Source organism: Hemibagrus wyckioides, linkage group LG06 (assembly GCF_019097595.1).
Source record: "Hemibagrus wyckioides isolate EC202008001 linkage group LG06, SWU_Hwy_1.0, whole genome shotgun sequence".
NCBI lineage: Eukaryota > Metazoa > Chordata > Actinopteri > Siluriformes > Bagridae > Hemibagrus > Hemibagrus wyckioides.
The window spans coordinates 35,843,692-35,870,772 of NC_080715.1; the positions used below are offsets into that span (position 1 = coordinate 35,843,692).

The 27,081-nt window shown below is 41.1% G+C and overlaps 1 protein-coding gene across 7 annotated transcripts in view; it reads left to right on the forward strand.

Moving 5' to 3' along the window:
* Window positions 1-27,081, forward strand: part of sash1a (SAM and SH3 domain containing 1a) — a 330,459-nt gene that overhangs the window by 290,231 nt on the left and 13,147 nt on the right. For 3 of the 7 annotated variants that reach the window (XM_058393605.1, XM_058393612.1, XM_058393608.1), the window contains exons 3-12: window positions 5,602-5,646; window positions 7,138-7,187; window positions 14,948-14,985; window positions 15,495-15,581; window positions 15,660-15,772; window positions 16,976-17,077; window positions 21,705-21,834; window positions 22,025-22,830; window positions 24,407-24,481; window positions 24,758-24,895. In XM_058393605.1, coding sequence (XP_058249588.1) covers window positions 5,602-5,646; window positions 7,138-7,187; window positions 14,948-14,985; window positions 15,495-15,581; window positions 15,660-15,772; window positions 16,976-17,077; window positions 21,705-21,834; window positions 22,025-22,830; window positions 24,407-24,481; window positions 24,758-24,895 — 1,584 coding nt within the window. The remainder of the gene's footprint in view (window positions 1-5,601; window positions 5,647-7,137; window positions 7,188-14,947; window positions 14,986-15,494; window positions 15,582-15,659; window positions 15,773-16,975; window positions 17,078-21,704; window positions 21,835-22,024; window positions 22,831-24,406; window positions 24,482-24,757; window positions 24,896-27,081) is intronic. The other 4 variants (XM_058393606.1, XM_058393611.1, XM_058393610.1 and 1 more) reach the window with 4 other exon arrangements.

Genomic DNA, 27,081 nt, shown 5'->3' on the forward strand with positions numbered 1-27,081 from the left:
CAGGTGGATGAGAGCTCTGTCTCTCTCTCTCTCTCTTGTCAGTGTAGTGTAAAGTGTTGTGTAGTGTTGTGTTGCGTTACAGGAAAATAGTCCATGCTGAACAGTCTGGTTTAGATTTGGCGCGTTGTTCACACAGTTGCCGCATGTCTAACGCACATCTGGATGGTTTAAAAGTGACGCTCGCTAAACGCAAAACATCCCTGGACCGTCGGAATTCTAAAGCCGCTAAACGTTTAGTGACATTAAAAGTTGAAAGTTTCTGTCGTTGCCGTGATTGTTGTCATGATCTGCATCTCAAAATGAAAACCTTACACTTAGTGTTAACTAATTCAGTCTCTCCCTCTCTCTCTTTCCTCTCTTCCTCTCTCTTTTACATCTCTCTCTCTCAGCTCTCCCTTTTTCAGCCCCCCCTTCTTTCTCTCTCTCTCACTCTCTCTCTCTCTCTCTCTCTTTATCCTTCTCTCTCTCTCTTTATCCTTCTCTCTCTCTCTCTCTCTCTCTCTCTCTCTCTCTCTCTCCCCCTCTCTCTCTCTCTCTCTCTCTCTCTCTTTATCCTTCTCTTTATCTCTCTCTCTCTCCTCTCTTCCTCTCTCTTTTACATCTCTCTCTCTCAGCTCTCCCTTTTTCAGCCCCCCCTTCTTTCTCTCTCTCTCTCTCTCTCTCTCTCTCTCTCTCTCTCTCTCTCTCTCCCTCTCTCTCTCTTTCTCCTTCTCTTTTTCTCTCTCTCTCTCTCTCTCTCTCTCTCTCTCTCTCTCTCTCTCTTTATCCTTCTCTTTATCTCTCTCTCTCTCTCCTCTCTTCCTCTCTCTTTTACATCTCTCTCTCTCAGCTCTCCCTTTTTCAGCCCCCCCTTCTTTCTCTCTCTCTCTCTCTCTCTCTCTCTCTCTCTCCCTCTCTCTCTCTTTATCCTTCTCTTTATCTCTCTCTCTCTCTGTATATTTCTCTGTCTCTCTCTCACACTCTCTCTCTTTATCCTTCTCTTTATCTCTCTCTCTTTCACCTCTCTCTCTCTCTCTCTCTCTCTCTCTCTCACACACACACACACACACACAACACACACATAAGTACAATCCCACACAGGTGTAAATCCTCACCACTCACTTTTCCTGGCTCCGCCCACCATTCACAAGCCAGCACTTGACAACGCCTCCACAGACACAACAGCTGAGATTGTGACCCTTTTTGTAAATCAGGTGACGTCACCTGGAATTGCGAGCACTAATTTGCTTTAATTAGATCAATTGGTCAGAAAGAACGTCTAATGCTCCAACTCTTAATCCAGACCCTTCTCTCTCTACAGCTGTGTATGATTATGATTTATTATCCTCACAGTGTTTGCGTCACTCATCAGGAATCTAAATCCACATCTAGAATTCTGTAAAGATTCAGAAATCAAAGCTTCACATCTTTTGCTGTGTTTGCAGCCCACGGGTCAAACGTCCAGTGACTCAAGTTTGTGGACACAGAGTTTGTTATGGCAGCCAGAGGAATAAAAAAAGCTCTGCAGTCAGTCAGAGAGAGGAGAGAGAGAGAGAGAGAGAGAGAGAGAGAGAGATTGTACCCATAATGACAGAAGGATAATAAAGCACAGCTGTGACCATTTTGGGGAAAACGCAGGACAGAAGAGTAAATAAGAGCATGCCAGTGTATTTACACACACACACACACAAACACACACACGAGAAGGGAGATGTTGGGATGTTGTGTTGTAAGCACTGTACACATTGGTTAGGAGATTAGAAAGGAAGATGATGATGTTAATGTAGGGGATGGGGAGGAGGAGGATGGTGATATAGAGGATGATTATGAGGATGGTGATGATGTAGGGGATAAAGATGAGGATGGTGATGATGTAGGGGATGAAGATGATGGTGATGGTGATGAAGGGTTGATGAGGATGGTGATGATAGTGATGTAGGGGATGATGATGGTGAGAGATTGTACCCATAATGACAGAAGGATAATAAAGCACAGCTGTGACCATTTTGGGGAAAACGCAGGACAGAAGAGTAAATAAGAGCATGCCAGTGTATTTACACACACACACACACAAACACACACACACACACGAGAAGGGAGATGTTGGGATGTTGTGTTGTAAGCACTGTACACATTGGTTAGGAGATTAGAAAGGAAGATGATGATGTTAATGTAGGGGATGGGGAGGAGGAGGAGGATGGTGATATAGAGGATGATGATGAGGATGGTGATGATGTAGGGGATTAAAATGAGGATGGTGATGATGTAGGGGATAAAGATGAGGATGGTGATGATGTAGGGGATGACTGATGAAGATGGTGAATGATGAAGGGTTGATGAGGATGGTGATGATATAGGGGATGATGATGATGTAGGTGATGAAGATGGTAATTATTATGTAGCGGATGGTGATGAGGATTGTGTTGGTGATAAAGGGTTGATGAGGATGAGGATGATTATGATGATGATGGTGATGATGTTGATGTTGATAATGATGGTAATGTAGGGGATGGTGATGATGATGTTGATGGTGATGATGGTAATATAGGGGATGATGGTGATGATGTTGATGTTGATAATGATGGTAATGTAGGGGATGGTGATGATGATGATGTTGTTGGTGATAATGATGGTAATGTAGGGGATGGTGATGATGATGATGTTGTTGGTGATAATGATGGTAATGTAGGGGATGGTGATGATGATGTTGATGGTGATGATGGTAATATAGGGGATGATGATGATGATGTTGATGGTGATAATGATGGTAATGTAGGGGATGGTGATGATGATGATGTTGTTGGTGATAATGATGGTAATGTAGGGGATGGTGATGATGATGATGTTGATGGTGATAATGATGGTAATGTAGGGGATGGTGATGATGATGTTGATGGTGATGATGGTAATATAGGGGATGATGATGATGATGTTGATGGTGATAATGATGGTAATGTAGGGGATGGTGATGATGATGATGTTGATGGTGATGATGGTAATGTAGGGGATGGTGATGATGATGATGTTGTTGGTGATAATGATGGTAATGTAGGGGATGGTGATGATGTTGATGGTGATGATGGTAATGTAGGGGATGGTGATGATGATGGTAATGTAGGGGATGGTGATGATGATGTTGATGGTGATAATGATGGTAATGCAGGGGATGTTGTTGATGGTGATAATGATGGTAATGTAGGGGATGGTGATGATGATGATGTTGATGGTGATAATGATGGTAATGTAGGGGATGGTGATGATGATGTTGATGGTGATAATGATGGTAATGCAGGGGATGTTGTTGATGGTGATAATGATGGTAATGTAGGGGATGATGATGATGTTGATGGTGATGATGTTGATGGTGATGATGTTGATGTTGATAATGATGGTAATGTAGGGGATGGTGATGATGGTGATGATGATGATGATGGTAATGTAGGGGATGGTGATGATGATGATGTTGATGGTGATAATGATGGTAATGTAGGGGATGGTGATGATGATGTTGATGGTGATAATGATGGTAATGTAGGGGATGGTGATGATGATGTTGATGGTGATAATGATGGTAATGCAGGGGATGTTGTTGATGGTGATAATGATGGTAATGTAGGGGATGATGATGATGATGATGGTAATGCAGGGGATGTTGATGGTGGTGATGATGTTGATGGTGATAATGATGGTAATGTAGGGGATGATGATGATGATGATGATGATGGTAATGCAGGGGATGTTGATGGTGGTGATGATGTTGATGGTGATAATGATGGTAATGTAGGGGATGATGATGGTAATGCAGGGGATGTTGATGGTGGTGATGATGTTGATGGTGATAATGATGGTAATGTAGGGGATGATGATGGTAATGCAGCGGATGTTGATGGTGATGATGATGGTAATGTAGGGGATGGTGATGATGATGATGATGGTAATGTAGGGGATGATGATGGTAATGCAGGGGATGTTGATGGTGATGATGATGGTAATGTAGGGGATGGTGATGATGATGATGGTAATGCAGGGGATGTTGATGGTGGTGATGATGTTGATGGTGATAATGATGGTAATGTAGGGGATGATGATGGTGATGATGATGGTAATGTAGGGGATGGTGATGATGATGATGATGGTAATGCAGGGGATGTTGATGGTGATGATGATGGTAATGTAGGGGATGGTGATGATGATGATGGTAATGTAGGGGATGGTGATGATGATGATGATGGTAATGCAGGGGATGGTGATGATGATGATGATGGTAATGTAGGGGATGGTGATGATGATGATGATGATGATGATGGTAATGCAGGGGATGTTGATGGTGATGATGATGGTAATGTAGGGGATGGTGATGATGATGATGATGATGATGGTAATGTAGGGGATGGTGATGATGATGATGATGGTAATGCAGGGGATGGTGATGATGATGGTAATGTAGGGGATGATGATGGTAATGCAGGGGATGTTGATGGTGATGATGATGGTAATGTAGGGGATGGTGATGATGATGATGATGATGGTAATGTAGGGGATGGTGATGATGATGATGATGATGGTAATGCAGGGGATGGTGATGATGATGATGGTAATGTAGGGGATGGTGATGATGATGATGATGGTAATGTAGGGGATGGTGATGATGATGATGATGGTAATGCAGGGGATGTTGATGGTGGTGATGATGTTGATGGTGGTGATGATGTTGATGGTGATAATGATGGTAATGTAGGGGATGATGATGGTAATGCAGGGGATGTTGATGGTGATGATGATGGTAATGTAGGGGATGGTGATGATGATGATGATGGTAATGTAGGGGATGGTGATGATGATGATGATGGTAATGCAGGGGATGTTGATGGTGGTGATGATGTTGATGGTGATAATGATGGTAATGTAGGGGATGATGATGGTAATGCAGGGGATGTTGATGGTGATGATGATGGTAATGTAGGGGATGGTGATGATGATGATGATGGTAATGTAGGGGATGGTGATGATGATGATGGTAATGCAGGGGATGTTGATGGTGGTGATGATGTTGATGGTGATGATGGTAATGTAGGGGATGATGATGGTAATGCAGGGGATGTTGATGGTGATGATGATGGTGATGTAGGGGATGTTGATGGTGATGATGATGGTGATGTAGGGGATGTTGATGGTGATGATGATGGTGATGTAGGGGATGTTGATAAAGATGGTGATGATGATGATGGTGATGTAGGGGGTGTCTGAGTTTCCATTCCACTCCAGTACAACTTTTGGTGCGTTGGTTTTTCCAAAAATATCCGGACGCACAAATCCTCTTCTGGTTATCTCTGAGTCTGAGTGAAGCGCAGCGTTCCAATAAAAGTCACATGTCTGCACTCATGTTGTCATTCTGGTAGGTTTACTTTATTCCTCGATGAAATCAGAACCTTATCAGAGGCTCGGAATCTTTTATGCAGCTCTGCAAGTCTGTCAGGATTTACCACGTCCTTCAGCAGGGTGTGTGTGTGTATGAGAGTGAGGGGGTGGATGTAAACTAATCTTTGTATTTCTCTTTCTTTTATCTCTCTGTCACTCGTCTCTCTCTCTCTCTCTCTCTCTCTCTCTCTCTCTGTATTCCAGGATAAAGCGGACTCCAGCTCCCTCCAGCTGAACTCTGAGCTCCAGGTGTGTGCATTTGTAACTCCAAAACTCACATATCAGGGAAGCATAAGATGATAGAATCATGGAATAAAGATCATCTAAAAATTTTCTTATGCTGAAATAATAAGGAATCGCTAGAAGAAAAGAAATTTAATCAAAATGTTTAATAAGAAATATAATAAATATGTCATGTAGGGCTGAAAACAACGAATTGATTAAATCAATAATAATCAATGATGAAAAACGTTTGTCAACAAATAACATTATCGATTAGTCGGCCAGCGCAGGTTGTCATGGCAACTTTATGGCACATCCTGAAGCTTTGGTGTTTTGTACTGCGCTTTATAAAACCATTCCTAAACACAGTTTTGTATTTGTAGACGCAAAGATGCCTTCTGTGTGAATGCTTTATCTGCAGGCTTACAGTGTCCGGTGTTTATTGTGTAAAGAGCGCTGCGTTACTCCTCATTCACAATGTAGATGATAAACAGTGGTAATAGTTGTAGTGCAAGACCGTTAAGTACTGTCAAATTAATACAGTTTGATCAAAATAAACAAACAATATTAGTTTTTAATCAGTATTTGTTACCATAACTATGCAATGCAAAATATCTGGAAGACTGAATGGATCATAACTTGGTAGTCTAGTAGTTCTGCCTCTTTAAGAAACACAGACAGTTTGTGGTTTCATTTTTAAAAGTTTTCTGCTTAAAAGCTGGAAAAAACATTGTGGTAAAGTTTTAGTTTTACGTTAAAAAATAAAAAGGTATTAAAAAATGTGGTGTTTTTATCTGATTCATCATGATTATTATTATTATTTTGGGGATTAGCTGTTTTTTATTTATTGTTTATTTTTTTATTTATAATTATTATTTTGTTTTGGTGATGTGGTAGCTGTTTCCTTTTCATTTTTAATTTTTTTTATTTTTTGTGGTGATAGCTGTTTTTTATTTATTTTTAATTTTTATTTTATTTTTTTCTGGTGATTAGCTGGTTTCCTTTATTTATTTATTATTATCTTGGTGATTATTGTGATGATTATTGTGACTATTGTGATTATTTGGGTTTTTTTTTTGGTGAATAGCTGTTTTTTTTTATTATTATTATTATTTGTGTTTTTTATTTTTTTGGTGTGGTTTTTTTGTCCTTTTTTCACATCATTTAAACAAATCGGAAGATCCTCAAGAACCAGATATCACAGAGTTGATTGATTATGTTTGTTTCTGCGATCATAATATTTGTGAAATCCTGCAGGAACTGAACAGAGAAGGTGTAAAGAAAATAAATAAAAGAAAATAGAGAGAGAGAGAGAGATGTGAGAGAACACCTTAGTAAAGCTGATGGATTTTATCAACAGATGAAAAGCATTTTGAAGTGAATTCATTATTAAACTGTCCTTGACGAGTGAAAATGTTCACGTGCTGCTACAGATGTGGTGCACATCTGTAACAGCTGCTTAAACCATTAAAGTGAGTTTTCACTAAAGTGTGTTTTTTTCTTTCTTTCTATCTGCAGGAGTCCCTCAGCTTCAGCAGCCAGGTGTCTACACCGGAAACGGAAAGAAAGTAAGCGCACCCTGCAACCGTAATCATACATGTGTCATAAATCAGCATAGAGGCAGGAATGGAAAATTATTAACAATTAAAAAATGTTCACCTCATTGAAGCCTTCATACACACACACACACACACAAACACAGATGTGAACGCCGAGCTGTCCACGTCCAGCTCTGTAGGTGCTTCCAGGCTTCCTTCCTTCCTCCTATTGTCTTGAGATGTTTAAGATGGAGCTGCTGATTAGAGAGTGAGAGGAAGTGAGCGAGCGAGAGAGAGAAAGAGAGAGAGAGAGAGAGCGAAATACGGGGGGGGGGTCTGGATGACTCAAGTAGGATGCAGAATGAATACATAGAGCACGAGGAAATTAGTCAAAATGACGAGGAAGAAGGATGAAATAAGACTTTGTATATCATTGTCTTTAGTGCTTTAAAGCTTCACGCTGACTTTGTTCCTGCTTCCGGATCGAATGTTAAGACTGCAGATCGCTCATTAACCGCTAACGTGAGAGGTCTCTGTGAGAGTCTTTCCCACATGGCCGTACTGCAGGATGAATTCATACAGCATCCACATGACTAGGCAGAATTTTGAACACACATTACAGCATCATGGCGTCACAGAGTCAGAGTTTCACCACTGATAGAATGAAAAAGGAATGAAAAGCAAAATATTGCCTGTGTGTGAGATCATCTGGTTTTCAAAAGAACAGGATGGTGTCATTTATTTATTTATTTATTTATTTTTAGGGAATTATGCATGAGACAGTAGCTGGTGTGAATGCAAATGTTTTTAACAGAACAATAAATTTTGAAATTTTCTCTCAGGAAAAAAATCTTGTGTATATTAGGGTAAATGCAATAACTGCAGATTTTTTATATTATTATTTATTATTTATATTAAATATTATCAGTATTGTCCTATTCAATAACTATTTAATACTAATATTGAATTAATTATATTATTAATTATATTAAATTATATATATATATATATATATATATATATATATATATATATATATATATATATATATATTCTTAAAATATTTATATATATATATATATATATATATATATATATATATATATATATATATATATATATATATATTCTTAAAATATTTATTTATTCATTTTTTTTTATTTATGTTTATTTTTAGTTAAATATTCATTTTTTAATATTTTAATTTATTTCTTTTATTTCCTTAAGATTGATTTATTTCCTTTTTTTGTTTATTTATTTAGTTTGTTTGTCTTTGTTTTATTTTTGGATTTATGTTTTTTTAATTTTTGTTAATTTATTTATACAGCCTTTTATGTTTTTATTTTTTTTATTTTTAAGTTTCTTTCTTTCTTTCTTTCTTTCTTTCTTTCTTTCTTTCTTTCTTTCTTTCTTTCTTTCTTTCTTTCTTTCTTTCTTTCTTTCTTATATTAGATACATTATATACATACAATATATTACCTATGTGGCTTAGTGGGTAGCATGTTTGCCCCACACTTCCAGGGATGAAGTCTCTCTCCCGCTCACTGTGTGTGTGGAGTTTGCATGTTCTCCCCGTGCTTGGTGGGTTTCCTCCGGGTGCTCCGGTTTCCTCCCACAGTCCAAAGACCTGCTTCACACTGTCTTTGGACTGGAGTCTCTAAATTACCCGTAGTTGCCTTGATGCCCGATGACACCTGAGATAGGCACAGGCTCCCTGTGACCCGATGATAGATAGGATAAGCGGTACAGACAATGAAAAAAATATTACCCATGTTCCATAATATTCTGTACATTCTTCAGAAGCTCAGTAATTTGCTCAGTGTGTTTGTTAATAAAGTTAATAAAAGCTACTGGCGCAGGATGTGTGTAAAAGCACTGACCTTCTGTACAGAACACACACAGACGTTACCCAGACTTCTGTACAGAACACACACAGATGTTACCCAGACTTCTGTACAGAACACACACAGACGTTACCCAGACTTCTGTACAGAACACACACAGACGTTACCCAGACTTCTGTACAGAACACACACACACACTGGCGTTACCCAGATTTCTGTACAGAACACACACAGACGTTACCCAGACTTCTGTACAGAACACACACAGACGTTACCCAGACTTCTGTACAGAACACACACTGGCGTTACCCAGACTTCTGTACAGAACACACACAGACGTTACCCAGACTTCTGTACAGAACACACACAGACGTTACCCAGACTTCTGTACAGAACACACACAGACGTTACCCAGACTTCTGTACAGAACACACACACACACAGACGTTACCCAGACTTCTGTACAGAACACACACACACACAGACGTTACCCAGACTTCTGTACAGAACACACACACACACTGGCGTTACCCAGACTTCTGTACAGAACACACACACACACTGGCGTTACCCAGACTTCTGTACAGAACACACACAGACGTTACCCAGACTTCTGTACAGAACACACACAGACGTTACCCAGACTTCTGTACAGAACACACACACACACAGATGTTACCCAGACTTCTGTACAGAACACACACAGACGTTACCCAGACTTCTGTACAGAACACACTGGCGTTACCCAGACTTCTGTACAGAACACACACAGACGTTACCCAGACTTCTGTACAGAACACACACACACTGGCGTTACCCAGATTTCTGTACAGAACACACACAGACGTTACCCAGACTTCTGTACAGAACACACACACACACAGACGTTACCCAGACTTCTGTACAGAACACACACACACACAGACGTTACCCAGACTTCTGTACAGAACACACACACACACAGACGTTACCCAGACTTCTGTACAGAACACACACACACACAGACGTTACCCAGACTTCTGTACAGAACACACACAGACGTTACCCAGACTTCTGTACAGAACACACACTGGCGTTACCCAGACTTCTGTACAGAACACACACAGACGTTACCCAGACTTCTGTACAGAACACACACAGACGTTACCCAGACTTCTGTACAGAACACACACACACACAGACGTTACCCAGACTTCTGTACAGAACACACACACACACAGACGTTACCCAGACTTCTGTACAGAACACACACAGACGTTTCCCAGACTTCTGTACAGAACACACACTGGCGTTACCCAGACTTCTGTACAGAACACACACAGACGTTACCCAGACTTCTGTACAGAACACACACAGACGTTACCCAGACTTCTGTACAGAACACACACAGACGTTACCCAGACTTCTGTACAGAACACACACAGACGTTACCCAGACTTCTGTACAGAACACACACAGACGTTACCCAGACTTCTGTACAGAACACACACAGACGTTACCCAGACTTCTGTACAGAACACACACTGGCGTTACCCAGACTTCTGTACAGAACACACACACAAACAGACGTTACCCAGACTTCTGTACAGAACACACACTGGCGTTACCCAGACTTCTGTACAGAACACACACAGACGTTACCCAGACTTCTGTACAGAACACACACAGACGTTACCCAGACTTCTGTACAGAACACACACTGGCGTTACCCAGACTTCTGTACAGAACACACACACACAGACGTTACCCAGACTTCTGTACAGAACACACACACACAGACGTTACCCAGACTTCTGTACAGAACACACACACACACAGACGTTACCCAGACTTCTGTACAGAACACACACACACACAGACGTTACCCAGACTTCTGTACAGAACACACACACACACAGACGTTACCCAGACTTCTGTACAGAACACACACACACACAGACGTTACCCAGATTTCTGTACAGAACACACACAGACGTTACCCAGACTTCTGTACAGAACACACACTGGCGTTACCCAGACTTCTGTACAGAACACACACAGACGTTACCCAGACTTCTGTACAGAACACACACAGACGTTACCCAGACTTCTGTACAGAACACACACACACACACACAGACGTTACCCAGACTTCTGTACAGAACACACACACACACAGACGTTACCCAGATTTCTGTACAGAACACACACAGACGTTACCCAGACTTCTGTACAGAACACACACACACACAGACGTTACCCAGACTTCTGTACAGAACACACACTGGCGTTACCCAGACTTCTGTACAGAACACACACAGACGTTACCCAGACTTCTGTACAGAACACACACACACACAGACGTTACCCAGACTTCTGTACAGAACACACACACAGACGTTACCCAGACTTCTGTACAGAACACACACACAGACGTTACCCAGACTTCTGTACAGAACACACACACAGACGTTACCCAGACTTCTGTACAGAACACACACACACACACTGTTATTAGTAAATTAAAAAATTTAAATTAAAAAATGATAAATTACTGTTATAAGCACTGTTATTTCTTTAGTGTAACAGTAACGTGAGGGTGTAATGTAGTGTGCTGTGAGCGGCTGATTGCAGTAAATGGACTGAAGTTTGTTGGGGGTTTTTTTCCTCAGTGGATTTTGAGGAAATCCTCCTGTCCCTTCCATTAGCCCTGACCTCTACTGAAGGCCAGTCTCATCACTTCCTCTGGGCATTACCCTGTGTGTGTGTGTGTCTGTCTGTCTGTCTGTCTGTCTGTGTGTGTGTCTGCCCACTCAGTTGGATGGCACTTAACACTCTCTCATACAGGACACAGGTGCATTCTGGGATCTGTCAAATCAACATCCAGGAAATCACTACCACTTCCTGGAAATGTAGACAATTTCAGAAATTATCTTTAATGAACTTTGCACTATTAAGTGGGGAAAAAAATCACACTTGTGCCTCGCTAATATCTCTGACTCATCATTAAACGTGTATGTAGAGACCAGGCCGTGATTAATACATCAGCTAGCAGACAATCACACTGACATGGATAAAATACTAATATACTGTTACATAGAAACAGCAGGCCATGAGCTTCATGCCCCCCCATCTATCTATCTATCTATCTATCTATCTATCTATCTATCTATCTATCTATCTATCTATCTATCTATCTATCTATCTATCTATCTATCTATCTATCTATCTATCTATCTATCTATCTGTATGTCTCTGTCTCTCTCTATCTCTTTCTGTCTGTCTCTCTCTCTCTCTCTCTCTCTCTCTCTCTCTCTCACTCTCTCTTTCTGTCTGTATGTCTTTCTCTCTCTCTCTCTCTCTCTCTCTCTCCCTCTCTCTCTCTCTCCCTCTCTCTCATATAGTCTCTCTCTCTCCCTCTCTCTCATATAGTTGCCATGGCAACACTGCTTTCATATAAAGCATTAGACATTTTTAACCTCCAGTTCACCCCATCACACACACACACACACTGTTTTTTTATTATTATTATTAATATTATTATTTCTAAAGTTTGCATGTAACAGAGTTACTCCGTGTAAGACATTACGAGACGAGAACATCTGAGAGAACGATCTCTGCGCTTCTCGGTTTGTTAAAAAGCCGTGTCTGTCTGTGTGATCTTTCTCTGCTTCTCATTAATGCTTTAAGCATGTAAACATACTGAAGCCTTGAAGCTTCTCATATGGAAACTCCGTCATCATTCTGTTTTCCAGCACACACACACACACACACACATAAACATAAAGAAGCTGTGTAAACTTAATCAGAGTGATGCTGTACAGTGATACCTCTGGATCCACAGCTACAGAGTCGTAACCTCTTTGCGACCAGGATACAGAATCCTGAATGAAATTCATTAATACAACAATTTCAAACAAAAGTAGCTTTATTAGATCTGGGGGATATAGTATAATATAATCTCTTTTTTAAGATATTGTGATATATTTTTTGGTTATAGTTTTTTCTTTTGTTACAATTTTGTTTTTATTTGTTTTTATTGTTTTTATTTGTTTTTATTTATTTTTTGTGAAATATTTTTCAATATTTTGAAATGCATTGATTTGGTTTCACATATTTTATGTCCTGTAAAATATAAAAAGCAATTAATTCCAATTTTATATTAATAGTAAACAAATGAGTTAAATATACACTGATCAGACATAGCATTATGACCACCTGCCTAATATTGTTTGCTACCAGAACAGCCCTGACCCATCATGCACTGTGTATTCTGACACCTTTCTATCAGACCCAGCATTAACTACTTCAGCAATTTGATCAACAGTAGCTCGTCTGTTAGATCAGATCACACGGGCCAGCCTTCTCTCTCCACGTGCATTAATGAGCCTTGGCCGCCCATGACCCTGTCTCCGGTTCACCAATGTTCCTTCCTTCGACCACTTTTGATAGATACTGACCACTGCAGACCTGGAACACCCCACAAGAGCTGCAGTTTTGGAGATGCTCTGATCCAGTGGTCTAGCCATCACAATTCGGCCCTTCATCAAACTCGCTCAAATCCTTACGCTTACCCATTTTTCCTGCTTCTAACACATCAACTTTGAGGACAAAATGTTCACCTGCTGCGTAATATATCCCACCCACTAACAGGTGCCATGATGAGGAGATCATCAGTGTTATTCACGGCACCTCTCAGTGGTCGTAATGTTATGCCTGTTCGGTGTGTTGCATGTCAAGTGTCACAGATATGCCTGAGAGAATCAAGATCTGTAAATTCTATTGATATGATTAGGATTATTTATGATCTGGTGTGTCACTCGCTCTTAGTGCCAGTAAATCTGGGGTTTGACAGTAACTGGTTTTTATGTCGGATGTGAGAAAGTCTGACTGGCCGTATGAGGAAACCCCTGATTTTCACATCCGCATGGTTCAGCACACATTAAAGAGATGTTTAGGTTTCACATTTGCTCCTCAGCAGCTTTCTATAGCCGTGTTCCTTACATCTGATCCTGACTCTTTTGTTTTTCTGCTCAATGATTGTAGAGACTTTACATTTTCACGCCCCTAAACATGACGCTGACCAAAACAAGCTGTGATTGGTTGCTTTACATGTCAATCACACACCCTATTGGGCGGTTCATGCCCAATAAAAGCTGCTAAAGTGTCCAAACTCTGGTTTACGTAAGACTGTCACGCTCATGACCAAGCATGGACTCAGTTATGAGCTTTTTTTTAAAAAGATTTATTGATGTGGCCGCTTCTTCAGTAAACACAAGTAGCAGATTTTTATGTTTCTAAAGCAAAAGAGACAAGTTTTAAAGCTTGTACTGTGTCTCTGGGTGTTTCCACAGATGTGTTATTGTCTTCTTGTTGCCCAGAGATACAATATGAAATGTTTAGTGGGCATCTAAGTCTGTCCCACTGTCTCACACTCCTCCTCATGGTCACATCTGCTCTCTGTATTAACTTGCCAGTGCCTTCCGAGCCTCAGGAGCCTGGGGTGTGAAGGCTGTGTGGGTCCGTACTGCCCCCTAGTGCTGTAATGTGCAAGTGGTGCCTTAGAGTTTGGATAGCAACGTGTGTGTATTGAATTAACGTGAATGAAAACACGTACATCGGCTCCATGTAATCAAGTTAACATTGACAAAGTTTAACTTTTGGATTTGATTGTGTGTTTACAAAATAAATAAATAAATAAAATCAAACCCTGAGCAGAGTATCGAACCCACGACACTGGTGTTTTTTGCACCAGACATTTCACCCCTGCTCTATTCCACTGTTGATCCCAACATCTTGGTGAGATTTCATCCTGGAAGCGGTTTACCTTCTTCATGAACCGAACCCGCTCGCTCTACATCATTAGAAACATGTTTTTTTAATGATTTCGTTGAGGAACGTAATATCTTTAATATCTTTATGTATTAAATTATTTCAGCATGTAATTGCTGTCTCGTCTCTTCTCAGGATTTCTCTGCACAAGTCCAACTCTGAAGATGGCTCAGGTGAGTTTCATCGAACCCACAAACACGCAGTTAAACATTAAAGAGCGTCTGGATTTGGCTTATTGACTAGTACTAGTCAGTTCTTGGTCAGTTCCCAGCCTTGGGTTAGGTGTGTCACAGAGCAGCTACTAATTCCATGCTTCCTCTGAAGCCCACTGACCAACTACGCCACCTACTGGATGCTGTGACACTGCATCACACCTCCTGACCTGGGATCATCACCAATTTCAGTGTTAAAGCAGATTATTGTGATATCAGTAACACAACTTTAGACTCATTTTAGTCTCACAAAGTTCCCGTTCACATGGTGTTTCTCTTCATCAGCTTTATTAATTAATTATTAATTAATTATTCAGCTTAAATTCTAATTCAGGTTTTTCTTTCCTACTTGGTTAGTAGTAATGATGTTGCACACTTAAACTTGAAGAAAAATACAAAGCTCGAAGATTTGGTAAGCAGCCATCATGTGGCTCCAGAGCTGACCAGAAGTTTTCTCTGTCCTCTTCCAGGAAAATGGGACAGCAAGAAGAAGAACAAATCTTTCTGGCAAAACTTTCGGAAATCCCAGAAAGGGCTCACGCGACAGAGCTCGAAAGGTATTGTTGTTGTTGTCTTTTGTCTGTTTGTTTGTTTTCTTCTCCTTTCTCTTCAATGGTTCTTCCTGACTGTGCTAGGAGAGGACATCGGCTACGTGGCCAGCGAGATCACCATGGGCGACGAGGAGCGCATCCAGCTGATGATGATGGTCAAAGAGAAGATGATCACCGTGGAGGAGGCGCTGGCTCGGGTAAAAAACAAAAACAACAACAAGTCCGACGTCACCACCGGTCTCGCTGCTGCTTCATCAGCTTTGCTCCTGTTCACTAACCCTACTCACCCTGACTAACAGTGCTAACACACACACACACACACATAGTGGGAATCATGCTTTATACTCACACATAGAGTGGTGTTTATTTGAGCCATCACTTTTTCATACTGTATGTCTTGGTGAGTAACATTCAAGCTGGTCATACACACCACACACACACACACACACACACACTTTATCCCTCTTTCATTGATTGCTCTGAGAGTGAGTGTGTAACACATTGTGCACATTGTCTCTCCACAAAGGCCAGCATTGATTCTTCTCCCAAGGCAGAAGCTTTTGCAGCAGGATTTTCCTCACAGCAGCTAAAATAAGGATCAGCAAACCCGCATAAACACACACGTATGAGTTAATAAGCCAAAGTTGCAATATACGTAAAACCTACACTAGTGCTTGGAAGCATACAGTAAACTTTCAACTGATACGCTACAGGAAATAATCAGAGGTAATGATATTTGGTGTCAGAGAATGCTGACTCTGATAAACACGTCTTCTATCCACCAGTGTTTTTGGTCTACCTCATCAGTCCTGCACCGTTCGATACACACACACACACACGGCTGAATCAATGCTATGCCTCAGTGGACAGGTGGCTCCACATGAACACGAGTATCTAGATGGTGGGGGTCATTACTTTTGCTTAATGTGTACTACATTCTGAAGACACTTCACAGTTACTGTTCTTAAAGTATACTGTTATTTAGCTGTATAGTGTGTGTGTGTTGTAGATGTGTGTGTGTGTGTAGTTGATTCCGCTCTTATATTTGTATATTGTGTTTATTTTATAAATGCAGGTAAATCTGTGTGTGTGTGTTGTGAATGGTTAGATGTATGCTGTGTGTGTGGTGACTGGTGGGATGTATGCGGTGTGTGTGTGTTTGTGTGTATGCTGAGAATGAATGAATGGATGTATGCTGTGTGTGTGTGTGTTATGACTGGTTGAAAATGTGTGTGTGTGTGTGTGTGTGTCTGTATTGTGACTGGTTGAAAGTTTGTGTGTGTGTGTTGTGAATGGTTTTTGTGTGTGTGTGTGCTGAGAATGAATGAATGGATGTATGCTGTGTGTGTGTGTGTGTGTGTGTGCGCGGCCGGCTCTCTCTGATCTCTTCTTCTCCGTAGCTTAAGGAGTATGAGAGGAGCAGGCAGTTGAGCACCAGTTCAGACACTGCAGAGTGTGCTGATGGATCCAGTCCCACTGTTAACCTGCCCTCCACCTGCAACGTAAGTACCGCACACACTCGGGGTGTGTGTGTGTGTGTGTGTGTGTGTGTGTCTTACATATTGTGTATATAAACCTAACATCATTAAACCATGGTGTTACTTCCGTCTGAAGAAAGTGTGCGCTCTTTCATTAAGGGGCGTGTCCCCCGTCATATGTAACACACAAATCTGCATAGGAACCTGGAATGATTGACAGTTGGACAACTGTCTGGAAGCCCCGCCCCCTCTTTTTCTCCATTTCACGTTTCTCCATAACACATCTAAACCTTAACGGAACATCAAGAGCAGCGCTGATACCTGTCTGCTGCTACATGCTACATGTGTTCAGACTGTGTTTGTACCGCGACAGCTAGCGATTAGCATTCAGCTAGAGTTAGCAAACGTTTGAGAAGCTAGCAGTTGCGGCTTGATTCTTTGGTGAAAAGAGGCTCATCCTCTTTTAGGAAATGTTGTACTTCAGTACTTTCATATTTTTAAACAATTAACAGTTTAGACTTTTTTATTATTATTATTAATTATTAATTATTATTTATTATTAATTATTAATTAGCAATGTAGCTAAATAATTGCACTTCCACCGGAGAAAAGAATTTTTTGTTTAAATCTTTGACTCTCATAATGGGCGTATCAAGGAATTTCACAAATGAGTAGCTGAACATGTAAACAAACAAACAAACGAACCAAAATAACAGGTAGCTAAATGTGTGTTTTCTGGCCCTGACAGATCCTCAATTTCAGCTATGTCATTCGAGTTCATAGCTGATTTTTAGCTAAAGGAGGCTGGTCACTATATCTCCCTGGAGTCTTTAAGGCATTTTAGAATATTTTGAGGTTAATGTTAATGATTTTTTACCTCAGGTTTCTGGTATTGCTGTAGCAGGTTCATTCAGCAGAACCTCATCTTTAAGAACGTATCATATTTTATTGACATTTTGATACTGTAGCGATGTAACAAGATAAAAATGAGGAAAACGTCCTGAATAAAACCTTTGTATTTGTTAAATTATTAAAATGTATTGCTGTAAACATGTGATTGTCCAGCAGATGGCGCAGTGTTGAACGCTCTGATGATCCAAATCATTAAAAAACATAACTAAAGCATCGTTTTGATAATAAATCTGTTTCCTTAAGAGGATCACATGACTGGAATCGCGAAATCTTATTGGTTAGCAGACTTTTCTAAACAAACGTAGCCACTTGTTTAGATTTTTTCTGCATGTTTTTATGTCAGAATGTGATGAAGATTTTTATTTTCTTTTAAAGATGACTGATTTGGATGCGATTTCAGAGGTTTAGTAGATATTTTCCCGAAACAATCTGTTCGACGCCACAGTGTCCCTGATTGGGGACATCTCTAGTCTGGTCCAGATGCTCTGTGAAGCTTTTTCACAGCGTATTAATATTTTTCTTTCTATATCTTTACTCAACTTGAGTCACGGAAGGAGATAAGTGCTAACATGTGCTTTGTAAACAGCTTGAAGTGACGCATTGTTTTTGGCCTCGGTTTGCTGATTCTCAGCTCTGCAGAGGGGCTGACGTTCTGAAAACCCCCTACATTTGGACCGTTACACCCTTCTTGGATTCGGTTAACGTCGTCCTCGAATCAGCTTGGCATGAATGAACTGGTGTGGTGTATTTGTGTTGGCTGGGAAGTCTGGTGTCTTTGGCAACTAGTGTAGAGTTACCGCCTTTAAACATGTAATGTTAGTGATAAAACTTGGAGTGACCTTGTTAGTGACGTTTCATTAGTGTGTGTGTGTGTGTGTGTTTTCAGACGGCAGGCTGCATTCAAGTGCCTGTCTGTAAACGCAGTAGCTGTACACATGCACTCGTTTTATTGCGTCACAACTTTATTGAAGCGTACCTGAAAGTTTTAGATACTTTGTGTCACTTGCAGGGAAGATAGTGGACAAAAATAATATTTGTAAGCCGTGTCAGAGACATTTGTATTTCTGTAACTGGATATAAAAAGATTCATTTGTAACACGAGCATTTAAACAAGAAATTTGGCAATCATGGAAATCTTTTATAATTCAAAATAACTATACATTTGTAGTCTATTTGTGCTCCTGAGTGTGTGGAAATTTACTCATCAAAAGGCTAAGTGAGGTTCATGAATGACTTTCTGCGCGTTTTCCTTTGGAATATACCGCTGAGGTTAATTTGTGTATTATTAATAATATTGGCAGCATTTCCAGAGCAGCTTACCGAACACATCAGAAACACATCCTCATGCTAGTTCACCTGATCAGTGACTAAGAATTTCACCGAGAACGTTTTGTGAAAACCAGTCGAATTTTTTTAAGAATTTAAGAATAAAAGCAAATGCTAATCGATAAATGAAGACTAATCGTTCACTTTTGACTAAATATTCGCTGCCGAACAGAAAGCGGGGTAAACCGTAACCAAGCGCTGAACTTTAACATTTAATTATTATCAATTATTATTAATAATAATAATGATTAAATGTTTTAGATTATTAAACTAGATATATTAAATTAAATATGTTAATTAAATTAAATATATTATTAAATATTTTAATTGGCATCGCTTTGAGTCTGCATGTTGGACTTTACCCTCATGGTGCATTTCTTGTTTCTAGCTTGTTCGCCTTATATGGAGATTTGTGGGCGTGACTAAATGCAAATGAGCTGTGACGTCGTATCTTAGAAAAGATCTAATAATCTAACAATTTTACGAAAAGTTTGAGATGGCTTGTTTGTATATAGATATACAAGAAAAAAAATTAATCTGCAGTAAAATTTTGTCTTAGGTGATTGTTTTGATGGTTTATACACTTTGATAAGGAATAGAATGAACTTGGGTTTAGATTATTAACCAACATGGCAACCCTACCATGCAGCGTTAGCTCTTCTGTATATAAACAAAAGGCAATGCACACTCACACCATGTTTACTTTTGAAATTTAAAAAAAAATAAGGCTGTTTAATAAACGGAACGGTTAAACCCGAGCTCTGGGATGGATGTGACCGCAGGTCAGCCTCTCCAAGTTCTCCGCACAGAGCCACAGTGTTTCTTCAGAGCATCTCGGCTGTCGTTAGATCAGCTCTCAGAGCCCGTGTGCTGCTCCGACACAGAGGCAGCTTCACCCGCAGCCGACACAGAGACAGCAGTGTGTGTGTCCAGCACTGAGCTGATCTCAGGACAGTCGTTCTTCTCTGATTCCTGACCCAGTGCTTTAAGGAGACGCAGCAGGAAGCATCTCAAATCCCACCTTTTTCTCACTTGCCTGTTCTTACTTGCATTCAGAAATGGCAGAAGCTGGTGTGTGTGCGAGTTAATCCCTGTGTGTGTGTATGTGTGTGTGGAGGCAAGCACGGCGACTTTGGCTATGATGAAACTTCTGGTAAGACACGAGAACTTAACAGCGCTCTCTCTTTCTGGATGGAGCTCCATCTTTGACATCTTTACCTGCATGCTTTTTGTTTAGTTTTCTTTCCATCCCTCTGTAATATCAGTCTGATGTGAGGGATTTGAGCCTCTCACATCATCCGCTAGACATTTCTGTCTATCACTGCAGTTTTACTCCAGTGGCTTTCTTTTCTCACTGATTTAAAGAGCTTTATGTTTTCTGAAAGATTTTATTTTCTATCCATTATTTCCATTATTTTTCTTTACCTCATCCTTCTGTTTTCACGTTTTCTATGTTTTCACATTATTGGTTTCTTTCTAATCTCTGTATGTAGAATTTCTCATCTCGGTGTAAAAGGGTTTTTGAATTAAAATTGAAGCTTCATGAGCATTGTTTTAGACTGGGAGATTTTAACCAGAAGATGCCACTGCTCATTATAATATTAGGACCACGCCCACTAGTGAGTTTTCTCTTTTTCTTCTCTGGCTGTGAGAAGAGGAGTGAGTTTGTGTGTATGAAATATTCCATCAGGAGAGGATTTTGGTTTGCTGCTGTATTGGAAATGTGCTCTGTGTGTGTGTGTGTGTGTGTGTGTGTGTGAGCGAGAGAGAGAGAGAGACAGAGAGAGATGGAAAGATACTGTGGTCTGCGGTCAGTTTGGGTTGAGGGGAGTATTGAGATGTCGTTGTGGTTAGTAGCTGAGAGTCTGTCATTATGTGAATAAAACTGTTTGGTCACTGGAAAGTGTGTTGACAGAAAAACGATTATCAGAGGCTCCGATGGTCAAATCAGTGTATACTTGTAAAAAAAAGGTACAGCAAATCCCTCCAGGATTTTTTTGTATGAACTCGAAATCAAGCCTCGTGTGGAACGAGTTCAATTCTGATAGAAAGTCTTTACATACAGCATGTGTCTTCACTGGTAGGACTTTAAAAGAAGAATCCTGTGCAGGAAATTTCAGCCAAACGCAAAAAAGCACAAAAAAAAGAAAATTTCACTGTAAGTATTGTGTTTCTCTTTGCAGTGTTTGTCGCTAAATGCCGCAGAGCTCATAGGTGCCTTGCTAATGCAGACCACACAACAAACAACACACGCCACACGCTTCCGTAACTAACGGCAACCGTCCGTCCTAAGCAGCCAGCCCGTCATGCCGAACGTCTGTCTTAACATCATGTGAAAGTGTTGTGTTTATGTTTTTTTTTCGTTCTTGCGTTTCGTGTAATTAAAGCGTCCGTGTGCTTTCTCTCCCCACAGTCTCGCGAACAGTCCGACGACGAGCAGGAAGACTCGAAATTCAAGAGGCTTCACAAACTGGTCAACTCCACACGCCGCGTCCGTAAGAAGCTTATCAAAGTCGATGATGCCAAAAGGCAGGGGTCTGAAGGTACGGATGTAAAATAAATCAGCAAGCTGACGTGTTTCTAAACAATTTATATAATAAAAGTGTACTTTTATTGGCTTTATTTATGACCATGTGTTCAGATACATGCCATACATTAGAAACGTATTTAAACAGAGATGTTTATGTATTTCTGTATGTTCTATAAGCATGACACGTATTCTCATCTACACAGACTCTCTGAGCTTGGACGTGTCCCCTTCGTGCGAGGACACCAGCGCCCTGTATGCAGGCGTCAATAAAAAAGGCACACGCTGCACGGTGGACTCGTCACTGTCCTCTCTGACCCAGGATCAGCTCTCAGTGGATGGAGACAGGGACAGTTTAAGTACATCTCCGTCCTCTAGCAGCTTGGAGGCCTGGACCTCTGCGCACAGGCTGGTGAAGCCTTCACCTAACCCGCACAGCTTGGTCCGGCCTCTAGCCAGCACGGGCGGCAGCACCGGCACCGAGGACGAACTCGAGACCAGGAAGACGTCCCTGTCTCATGGGGTAAGTACGGACACGGTGTACACACACTACAGCCTCGTTCGGCCTTGTCCTCAACCTCACCGCATGCTGGTGCCACTGGTCTGCACCAAGCGGCCTCCTGTTTCCACCTGGCAGCGAAGCAAGCCCGATCCCAATTACGCCTATTCCACCAAGCACTTACTGTACCAACGCAACTGCCAAAAAGCTTCCAGCTCTCCTCCGCTCACCCTGCCTTCTTCGCCCCGGGTGCGTGAGCTGGGCAGGGAGAAAGGGAAGGGCAGTGTTGGTATAGTGGGAACGTGGCTCTGCCCTCCCAAGCGCCTGCGAGGAAGAACAGCTGTCAGCGAGCTGAACATCACCTACGTGGTGGAGCGCAGCCTGTACAACCACTTGAGCCGGAAAGCCGAAAGGCTCCACCTGCTGGAGGACGAGAGAGACGGCGACCGCAAATGGGCGTCCAGCGTGGACCGTTGCACCCGACGCGTCCTCCTGCGTATCCAGCAGAAGTCTGTGAGTGAGGAGGGCCGACGGACCCGTGGAGCAAGTCACTGATAGGCTACTGGATGGAACTGCAAGGGTCGGACGTTATGTCAGATTTATTAAAGACGTTTTAAACAACATGCATATCAGGAAGGAAAAAAAGAGGAATAGAAAAATATTTATTTAAACGCTTAAAGTCTAGATTTTCCTAGCTTTTACTAAAACTTTAATGCACTTTTAAGTTAGCTTTTGTCAGTCAAATTTCAAATTATTATAATGCCCCAAAAATTCTTTTCAACTTTTTAATATGACTCCAGCACCTGAACACGTCGAACCATTAGTTTAACTTTAATGAAACTTCTCGAGCAGCCTGTAGACTAAAATATCAAAAAAATTATCCATAATCTGATTTTTAAAATGCTTTTGCTCTCAGATCTGCATTAAGTTGTCTTTATTTGTCACATGTACATTACTGCACCGTGACATTCTGTCTTCACATATCCCATCCTTGGGGGTTGGGGACAGAGCGCAGGGTCAGCCATGATGCACTGCCCCTGGAGCAGGGTGGGTTGAGGGCCTTGCTCAAGGCCCTTGCAACAGTGGCACCTTGGCAGTGCTGTGGCTTGAACCCTGATCTTCCGGTCAACGACCCAGTGATAAGCAATTAGATATGATAAATATTTTCCAATAAGAGCATGAGCATGATGGCAGGTTCAGTGATACAAGCGTAGATAAAAACGAGCAAGAAGGCATTCGTGAGTCTGGAGCAGTGAAGCGAAAGGGCACAGAAATCTTGGCGTGTGAGAAGGTTTCAGTTCCTGAATAAAGGCGACAGACTTGTTCCCATATCTGTGATTGGTTAATCACAACTAATCCCACAAAGCTTTCGCTTTAAATTGATTCACGGATCAGACGTGTCCATTCGGTGCAGTTCTTCCTGTAGCCTTTGCAGTCTTGTGTGCCCGTGTCATTCATAGTGAGCATGAATCCGAACGTGAGCTTTTTATTTTTCCTCCATAGACTCTCTCCACGCTGCCCATCACACCTCTTTCTCCAGTATTTTGTTTTTTGATATTGTGTGGTGAATATGCATGACAAGACACACAGTCACTACTGAGCAGCATATGGATGGATATTTATCCGATTTATCTCCTTCATGGTTCATCTTCATCTTCCAAGCTCCAGATCTTTCTTTTTTTTTTATTTGCCTCCTACTCCTCACAGAGTATAAAGAGGAATCACTTTCTTTCTTTTTCTCCCACACACATTTACTCCATATCCACAGAGCAGTGGAGAATGACTCATTGTGTCGAATGCTGAAGTGATTTGTTTGTGATTTGTTTTCTAGAATGCTTTTTGGGGAAAAAAAACTCAACGATATGTGTTTGCTGTTTTATTTTATTTATTTATATATTTATTTATAAAAAAAAGATCGTTTGGTTGTGCAGTCACTCATTGCCATTGTTGTCATTATAAATATGAGCATGAATCACTGTGGGTTGATAATGAATCTAATTCATATGAGTTGAATTGAGTCAAGTGCTATTTGACTCCATGAGAACTGAATCGTTTTGGATTGTGACTCTTTCTGTTTTGGTTCCTGCAGAGGACGTGTAGCTTTGGGGGTTTCGATCTGTCCAACCGATCGCTTCATGTGGTCAGCACGGCTTCTGAACCTCATGTGAGCAAACGCACGCACACACACACACACTTAACATTTTTCCATGCTGCCTAGGGTTCATTATAAAATATCTAATGTGTAAAATCTCTCTCTCTCTCTCTCTCTCTCTCTCTCTCTGATTTCTTTCTGTTTCTCTCTCTCTCTCTCTCTCTCTATCTCTCTCTCTCTCTCTCTCTCTCTCTATCTCTCTCGGTATCTCACTCTCTTTCTGTACCTCTCTCTCTGTATCTCTCTCTCTCTCTCTCTCTCTCTCTGTATCTCTCTCTCTCAAATAAGGAGCAGGAGGCTCTATACAGGGATGCAATAAAGTCTCCTACGAGCTCTCGCATCTCTCTGGGAAGGAAAGTGAAGTCTGTGAAAGAGACTATGAGAAAACGCATATCCAAGAAATACAGCAGTTCTCTTTCTGAACAGGTACACGCACACACACACACACACAGACACTGTCTCTCACTGTCACTTACTCACACACACCCACACCCTCTGTCTCTCTGTCTCTCTCTCTCTCTCTCTCTCTCTCTCTCTTTCTCACACACACACACACACTTGAGGTCATCCTCTTTTCTGCCTCATTGCCCTACTTTGCTACTTTATTCCCATCTCTCTTTAAGTCTTAAAGATCTCAGTTCCTCGGTTGAGCAGAATAAGATAAAGCTCATTATAATCAACGATTACCTTTAAGCACACACAACCGTATAACAGAGACCCACACCTCATACTGACACAGGAGAGAGGACCAGTGTACCTTCATCGAACCTGTTTTAGTGATTTCTCTGCATGATAACAAAGCAATAAGCCACAAGAAGCTGTGATTTACAGTGAGTTAGAACAGCTAAAAGGTAACAAACAGTGTTACATTCAAATAAACACATGGGACATCTTATGTTCTTCACTTCCCAGGGTTCTGTGTCCCCCAGCTCTATATAGAACATACTGGGGAGCTGAATACATATGGGTTATATTGGGAAGTCATCAAAGTTTTGAGGTCTAGTCGTCTAGTCTAGTATGTTGTTGAATCTAACTCTCTGACTTATGTGTCGAATTTAATCCTTTGTTTTTGTCTCACATTATGTCCATATCCCAACTCTGGCATGCAGAGACTACATTAAAACCTTTAGAAGGAGTGTTTTAACAGGATATAGTCTAAGGAAAACACGAACACTTGTCACGTCTTCATTATGTGTCATATAGATATGCGGAACATAGGACCCTGGGAACATAGGACTCACTTGTGGTCTGGCTTGAGTATAAGTCCATGTTTTTTAATCTTCTATTTATACTTCAATAAATATCCATGTGTATTTCTCAACCAGATCCTTTCCCGAGCCGCAGCTGTTAAGTTCAAACAGAACCACGCACGCTGCCATGAGCGAGCATGCGGTCTAACCGACGCAGTCGGTCCTTCATACCGAGATTCGATCGCACGGATCACAAACAAAGGAAATTTTCTGTACAAAAAGGCCACAGCTAAAGTAAATATCTTAATAAACAGTACGAATCCAGACAAAATATTTAGTCTGGGTTGGGCATGTATCTCAGATATCTTCCTCACAAGCATTCCACAGGCTAGGCTAACTTCTGTCAGCGTTCCCAGTGCTAGATATCTGATTAGATAACTGATTTTGTTGTTTAATACACTATATTGCCAAAAGTTTTGGGACATCTGCCTTTACATGCACATGGATTTAATATGGAGTTGGCCCGCTCTTTATAGCTTCAACTCTTCTGGGAAGGCTTTCCACAAGGTTTAGGAGTGTGTTTATGGGAATTTTTGACCATTCCTCTAGAAGTGCATTTGTGAGGTCAGGCACTGATGTTGGACGAGAAGGTCTGGCTCGCAGTCTCCACTCTAATTCATCCCAAAGGTGTTCTATCAGGTTGAGGTCAGGACTCTGTGAAGTTCCTCCACACCAAACTCACTCATCCTTGTCTTTATGGACATTGCTTTGTGCACTGGTATACAGTCATGTTGGAACAGGAAGGGGTCATCAAGTTGGGAGCATGAAATTGTCCAAAATGTCTTGGTGTGCTGAAGCATTAAGAGTTCCTTTCACTGGAACTAAGGGGCCGAGTCCAACCCCTGAAAAACAACACCTGAATTCAATGGTTTTGAGGGGTGTCCCAAAACTTTTGGCAATATAGTGTACCTTTTTTGTATGTAGGTCTAACTGTATGGATGCAGAAATGTTTAGTAGTCCACTGGAATCTTAAAAAGTAAGAGGAGTGAGGAAAAACTCCCTGAGCCGACATGAGGAGGAAACCGTGAGACTCCGAAGAGAACCTCATCCTCAGAGACCTCAGAGAGTGTGATTTATAAATAATAAATAATGTTTAAATACCAGCGATCTCACCTCAAGAGCAAATATTTTCCTTTATGACGCGCAAAATCAGTGCCGATTTCACACAGCGTAAAAATGTCGATAAGCTGCGTACACGTCTCTACGTTCATATGAGGGACTCTAAATACTTTGTCAAGATGGTCTCATGGCAGAATTCGAGCTTCTCTTCTTCCTTATCTTCTTTAAGCCGGCTTTTCCAAAAACATCTGGCTATTTCTCCTAACAAGTGGCGCTTCATACATCAGCTACTTTTATTGTTTC